We start from the raw sequence: 7,435 nt of genomic DNA on the forward strand, positions 1-7,435 counted from the left end.
TACCAATGTAAACTAACCACGAAATAGTTTAGGTAAATAATGGTATTTTTTCCCTTAAACCGAAATGGAAAACAAGTAAAGATCGCTAATCCAAAAAGAAACCTTTACAACGCAAAATTCGTATAACACATTTCTGCGAGAAAAAGTCAGAAGATGAGGCGTAAAAATATTTGTATGATCCATATTTTTTTAGAAATTGAAAAATTCAATTTTTATCCTTTTCCTAAATAATCAGTCAACATTTTGTATTTTTTTTCCCGTCTCACACCCCCAAAAATGCTCTCCCGCACCTCCGGTTGGGAACCACTGGTCTAGCTAATTTTTGTTTCACTTTAACACTCAGCATTCAAATATTTGTGTGTTATTCCAAAAAATGCTTATTGTTTTTTCCAATTTTAATAAGCTTGTACGTGTTGCATTGAAAGGAAATAAAAAGTCCTACTACTCACAAGATTTTTATATACAAAAAGTTTATTAATACAATTAAAAAAATATTAACACCATTTTGCATTGATATTTAGCTGATCTCTAACGAGATCACACAGAAAGGGAAACTCATCTCATTTTAATGATTGCTCGTAAATAAATACGTATAAATACATATACAGTAGGAACACATCACCACTTACTAGCTTGATTACACGCTTGAAGCTTTTTGAGCAACCTGCCAATGAAATAGAAAACACCACCAAGGCATGAGTACATTGCAACGATGGGATAGAATATGTATAAGGAACCCCTTTTTGTCAAAAATTGGAGGGGGGTTTCTTATATACACATACATTGAATAGAAATATATTCTTTAAGTTTTAAGCCCAAAAAATGGTGGTGGGGGGGGGGGTCCTTACATACGTTAAAAATACGGTATACATAAATAGCTAGAAATTTGTTAAAAATTCGTAATAAAAGGAAGGAAAGAGTTTGTGTGATTTTGGAATCTATAATCGTGTAGAGAAAATTTTTGATACGAGATCTCTTACTCTCCCTGTGTAGTCTAACGTTTAAATTACACGCATATGTATATTCATTCATTGCCAATTTTGTCTTTAGGATGGATGGCAGCACACAAACACATGTATCAGAGGTTCTTAACGCTTTGTGTCAATAAGATGACGTCCATGGACCCCCATGCGGAGAAAATGGAGGCCACGAACACATTACACCAATAAAATGAACGCCCCCCTCCCCCTTTACAGAATAATATGCAGTACGTATCATAATAGAACCTACAGAAATACATGCTTAAGATGGTGGTAAATGTTGGGGCGGGGGCAGCACCATCCGACGCATGCGCATCTTTACTTTTTTTTGTAGAATGGCCATTGGTTAGATGCCTCTCTTCAGTGACGTCACAAGCTTCGCGCGGAGGCTTTCTGCTATAGATGGTGATAGCTCGGGCCTATGAGCCGGTTACAGTCACCAAGGACCTCTGGTTAAGGACCTCCGACGAAACCCCATCCACGGAACTTGCATTAAATGCAAAGTTAGATTTTACAATAAATAATTCTGACACAGCCATAGGCGCCGAAGTCATTTGAGCTTCCCCAACCCAAAACAATGTGCCCTCCCTCTACTGCGTACACTCTTGAGAAACGATATACTGGACGACCAGCAACTTTCACCCCCCCCCCCCCATCGTTTCCTTCATGTCCGTGCCTCTGGACACAGCCACATTTTCTGAGGTAAAGTTATAGCACATTGCCCCGGCGGCGTTACACCAGAGTTGTTTACAGTAAGTAGAAGACTGCATACGTGGGAGAGAGAAAAAGGGTTTATATACATTCTATTTTACTGTACATGCAACACCTCGTAAACATTCCCTTTGGAGAATTTCTAACGAACAAGTACATGCCGGCATGTGTATTCCAAGTGTATGCGCTATACTAACGTATTTTTGTCGACAGTCACGTCGTGACATCTGCTTTCCATATTTCGAAGGAAAAAGACAGACGCTATGGAATTTGGGGAGAAATTCACACCGCAAGTTAAAGCCTTTTGCATTGCGTTATGTATGAGTGAATGCATTCAGCAGTTCACCGTTGTAAACCGTGTATGTAGACCTGCTGCACTCTGCCATTGCTGGATTTGTGACTCGCCTGCAATGTGTGGTGGTGGTGTTCATGTGGAACATATACTGCTGTAATAAACGATTTGGATGCGTTCTGTTCGTTATTTGCGTATATTTTCTGACTTGTGTACGTCAGCGCCACCTATCGGCTGCTTTTTGAGTTTTCCCCGTCTAAAAAAAATCCCCATGACCTAGTGATGCTAACCCTGCAAAGTTTTTTATTTCGGTTATTTTTCCGGTTTTTATTAATTTTTAAAGTTTCTACGAACTTTTTGCCCAGCGAGTTACGTCGAGGCCGTAAAACTTCTATCAGTTTGTGAATAGCAATCGTAATATTGCAATTTTAATGGAACATTCTAGACCAGCGTTTTGCAACCTGTCTTCCGCGGAACCCCGGAGATCCGTGAGTACTTTCATTTTGTGAGTGACTCACTCATTTAGTGCCACTCTGAATTGCATTTCAGTTACTTCAATTTTTTTTTATGATACGCTACTGGGGAGTCCGCGGAGCATTGAACTTCATTCACTACAGGGGGGGGGGTGCTCAGAGACGGTTGTGTTACCCTTCTACCATTCTGGTTTAATTTTCTTGACCACTCGTTCTTCAAAATTTTCCGTCCTACGCTATCGCCCGCTTAGCCCTCGCTAGTCGTAAATATGTCTCCGTCTCTAAGTGACTCTTTTGGTAACAAATGCTTGCACACTTACTTGATCACTTATTTGGTAAGGTTCACTGATCTGGTCCTTTGCTCTCTAGGTCACTCTTTTGATCAATCACGTGATATGACACTGTTTTAGTCACTCACTGACCTGGTCTGTCACTTACATGCTTTCACATCCTAAATCAACGTTTTGGTCATTCACCTACTTGGTCCCTCGATCTCTAGATCAGTCTTTTGGTTTATCACGGACGTGATCCTTCGCTAAGTTACTATTTAGGCAATCACATGCTTGCGCACTTTCACGGTGACATTTTTAGCGACTCTCTCCAGGTTACTCTCTCCATGCTCACTCTCTCTAGGTTTTTTTTTTTTTTGATCACTGACGTGCCTGTAGACTTACTTGGTCGATCTTATGACAGCTCACGACCCATTCCTTCATTCTCTGGGTCACTCACAGGCTTCTGAATTCACTAGGTGAATTTTTTTCGTCACTCACTGACCTAGTCCCTCGGCATTCATGGTTTTCAGCCTGTGAGCTATAGAATTCTTAGCAGCCTTCTTTCATTCTAGTATAATTTCTTGACCACTCTATTCCTTGAATTTGCCGCCGTGGCTAGAGCCCGCTAAGCCTCCCCGCCTGTAAATACGCCTCTGGTGGGGGGGGGGGGGTCCGTGATACAAAAAAGTTAATAAACTATTATAGATGTTGCAAATAATTTCCTTACCTTAGTGTTTGCCCTGATGAGCAATTTGGCATCTTTCAGCCACGTATTTGTAATCTCTGTTGCATCCTCCACCGGGCATGTTCATGTGGATCGGGGCTTTGCCTCTGGACACAAAGGGCTCGGGCACGTTGCTCTGCATCACAGAATACAGGCTGACGGATCCATCAGTTTTGTAGAGTTCGGCATGGTCACGGTCCGCCATGTGATCTTCGAATTCGAACTTCTTGCCCTGGTAGAAAGGTTCATCGGCCTTCCCTTGCTCGGAGGTCTCCACGACATTGTTCTGCATGACATCCTTGGCTCTTCCTGGACAGAATTCTATGTCTTTTGCCGTGTAGTAGGTATACGTCCTCGGCTCGCTGTTCGCGGACTGGTGACGGACGGACATCGTCAAGCCGTTAAGACGGCAAATCACCGGTAAAAATTTGGAAGAATTCGCAAAAATCATTCTTCCCGTTAATATTCGATATCAATTTCGCACAAAATTTCTTTTCTCAGTTTTCAACAAACTGTTGTTGTATATTTTGATTTAGCTAAATCGTAACTTCGGAAATCGCTGTGTTTTGGCTTCCTAAAGTTTACGTTTATGCGATACAAACACCGAGAACTGTCTGTGTTTGTGTTGTGCTGGGGGTTACCATACTCACGCAAGCTATTAAAAGACGTGTGTCTGCTGGGTTCCAAGGTCGATATCGACGCTATTTGGCGCTTTTGGCAAGCTCGTTTCAAAAGCTTATATTTTAGAACCAAGAAAAATCGAGGAAAAAACTATTTAAAATTCGATTTTATGTCCTGAAATGGGCATTACATTAATTAATTTACGCACTCATACGTTGACCGAAATTTACATTGTGAAGCTAACTGTGAGTACGTATTCATGAAGGTTTTTTTTTTTTGCATTGGTATTTCAAGGAAATTCACTTTCGATTTTTATTTTTAAATAACGTGATCCTCACGTATTCTCAAAAGATATGTCCAGGGAATTTGTTAGCAATATTAGATATCGATGTCCCAAATCGGGGTTCGAACCCAGACCTGCGCAGTCAGAGGCTAGCTCTCTAACATTACCTCCTAGAGGTTCTAGATCTGTATATAGGAGGTAATGTGCCTAACTACTCTACTGCCAGGTGTCAATCAATCCTGTGTAAATGTATAATATTCAAACATACAAAGACAAAACAAAAATTATGCCAAATTTATTAAAAATATTGACTCATTGTAGGGCTCCTGACGACCAGGAAAAATAGGGAAACAAAAAAATTGTCAGGGACATTCTCAGAAAAAAAATTTAAAATGTTTGCTATTCAAGGGAATATGAAAATATTTAATAGAAGACGGGGAAAAATTTTCTGGATAAAAAATTTAACTTAAAAAATATCTTTAAGGTTAAGATTTTGAATTTTTTTTCTTTTCATTAGCAGTTTTAGTCAGAAATTTTTTAGATTTTTTTCCCATCAGATCACGCAGCTTTTTCTAGGAACACTGCATTAATGGAATACAGTAGTTACGACTGTCTCGACTTGCGAGTAATTCAGGTTACAAGCAAAAAATAGTCGCTAAAAATGATTCAATTTGAGAACTTACGAGTACAAAATAAGATATTCAAGAAAGAGCAAATTGTTTACGCGAAATATCTGAATTTCTATTATTGTACCCATGCAGGGCCGTAACTGGGGGGGGGGGGGAAGAAGGGGCAACTGCCCAGTGTGGCAAAATGTAGGGGGGTGGTAGTTTTAGGTGGCAACAAAGAACACCGTTACAAAATTATATAATTTTAATGGTGGGGAGGGTGGCAAAATAATGTTTGACCCGGGTGGCAAAAATCCTAGTTACGGCCCTGGTACCAGACAAAATCAGAATTGAACTTTTCCGTCGTCTCCTAGTCTTTGCAGGCTGTCTGACGATCATCAGTGGTAGTATGCGAAGGAAATGGACAAGTATGTGCATGTGTGTAAGTTGTGTAGTGTATGTATGTATAGAGCAGAGGCCTTCAACCTTTTTCTAGTCGCGAGCACTGCCTGTACCAGTCATCAACAAAAGGACACTCTTACAGCAAATTTGATACACGAATGCATGAAATCAAGATTGATTTCAGTCTTGGAATGCAATTTGTACAATATTTTTAAATAAAAAACATTGGCGAAGTGCTCGCAAGCACGAAATCGGACACAAGCACTCTGGATGCTTCAGAGAGCATCGTGGTGCTCGCGAGCAACGGGTTAAAGATGCCTGGTTTACAAATCTCTGCGAAATGATGAGTGAACTTCGATATAAAACACGAGACACACAACTGTTGTCTTGTGTTGTCACAACACCGTCGAAAGGAAAAAGAAGTAGCTGCTGATGTGTGCTCAAACAGCCCTAACACATTACATTGTTATGTATTTACTACATAATATTATTTTCCTCGGGCAACAACGGACATTATTAAAAAAACAACCCCAAAAAACGCCGGTATTTTTAAGTGCGAATTGAATATCACTAATTTATTAGTCGGCAGTTTCTTTCCCTTAAAGATCGGAGTAGAAATGAATAATTTTTAAATTTAATTCGTTAAAAAAATAATTTGTCTAAAAAACTTAAGATGGCGTACGGATATATGCAGGAAAACCGACATTTTTTTTCTCCTACAAAAATATACTTGTAATAATAAAGCCGCTGTGGTGGTCGAGTGGTTATAGTGCCGGACTCGTGATGCGAGGATCCGGGTTCGAACCCCACAGTGGTGGTCGGCTGAAGTTGGTTTTCTGTGGTTCCCAACTTCAAGGCGCAAATGCGAGCCGATCTCCCCGTTAAAAAGTCTCGCCACAGAGAGCAACAGTCCTACAACGGTAAATCATTCAACCATAACACTTCACTCATAGTTAGAAAAACTGGGGGCAGATGACAGCACTACACATAACAAGCATTACACAGAAACAAAAAACTTTACGTCAGGTTGCACTTCACGTACACGCACATTCCCGCATGTACCGATTCGTTAGGGGTTCGGTGGGGGGTTCCGCGGGCGGGGGGGGGGTGCATGTGTGGTGTAGCAGTAGTACGTAGGGGCCTCCAAAAAATGGCTCGGGGATCCATGATGTTCTTAAGTCAGCCACCTCGTTGGGCAATTTGCCTGTTGTGGCGTTGTATTTGTATTTGTATTTGTAAATAACTAACGCATTAAATTCCTACAGATTTCATTATTGGTGAGCAAAATTTGCATGTACACGTTACGTGATGAATGATATTTTTTTCCCCTGAATGTTGTGAAATATTATCATTTGTGTATTCAGCAAATTTTTAGGCTGAAAACCAATTTGGTTTTATAAAAGAACGAGGTACTGATAATGCCCTTTTGAACGTTGGTAAATTTATTCACAACGGAGTTGACAAGAGCATTTACTATTTCAATTTTTTTAGATATTTAAAAGGCTTTTGGCAGTGAAACATGATTTTGTCATTCAAAAACTTGATTCGGCTGGTGCTCGAGTTCACAAATTAAATTGATTTACCTCATATTTATCAGATAGAGGACAGAAAGTCAAAATATACAGAATAACTTGAGTATAATTGTATCTAAATAAATAGAGGAGTTCTACAAAGATATGTGTAGGGTCCTTTGCTTTTTACGATATTCATGAATTATAGTTCATGAAAATATATTCATGAATTAGAATTTTTTACGGTTCCATGATCGCTTATGCCGATGATTCTGTATTAATGTATTCATGTGATAATCTTAACACGCTCAAGAATCATATTAATCACGATTTGATATTGATTAAAAAATGGCTTTATGCAATGATTTTAAATTTAAATTAAATTTACAAAAATGGAAAAGAAAAGAAAACATTAATTTAAACTTATAGAAACTGATTTACATCTAAATATTGAAAATTTCACACCCCTTACAATAGTGCAGATTTACAGAATGTATGCGAAAAATAACTCTGTATAAAACTACCTCAACTCCTCATAACATACACTGGTCAGACTAC

At 39.3% G+C, this 7,435-nt stretch overlaps 1 protein-coding gene across 1 annotated transcript; it reads right to left on the minus strand.

The window, feature by feature from the left end:
• Positions 1-453: 453 nt before the first annotated feature.
• LOC149070481 (uncharacterized) lies at positions 454-4,066 on the minus strand. The gene is made up of 2 exons (XM_089249047.1): positions 3,456-4,066; positions 454-664 (listed from the first exon to the last, which is right to left on the minus strand). Exon 1 carries the CDS (start codon positions 3,901-3,903, stop codon positions 3,457-3,459), a length of 447 nt encoding a protein of 148 aa, XP_089105173.1. The 5' UTR covers positions 3,904-4,066; the 3' UTR covers positions 454-664; position 3,456.
• Positions 4,067-7,435: the final 3,369 nt, after the last annotated feature.

Source organism: Pholcus phalangioides, unplaced genomic scaffold, assembly GCF_987345545.1.
Source record: "Pholcus phalangioides strain wild (caught in Gottingen) unplaced genomic scaffold, Ppha-v1.0 ptg000021l_1, whole genome shotgun sequence".
NCBI lineage: Eukaryota > Metazoa > Arthropoda > Arachnida > Araneae > Pholcidae > Pholcus > Pholcus phalangioides.

What these genes read in the sequence shown, in the direction of transcription:
- LOC149070481 (XM_089249047.1), bottom strand. Translation starts at nt 3,903, where the DNA reads ATGATTTTTGCGAATTCTTCCAAATTTTTACCGGTGATTTGCCGTCTT.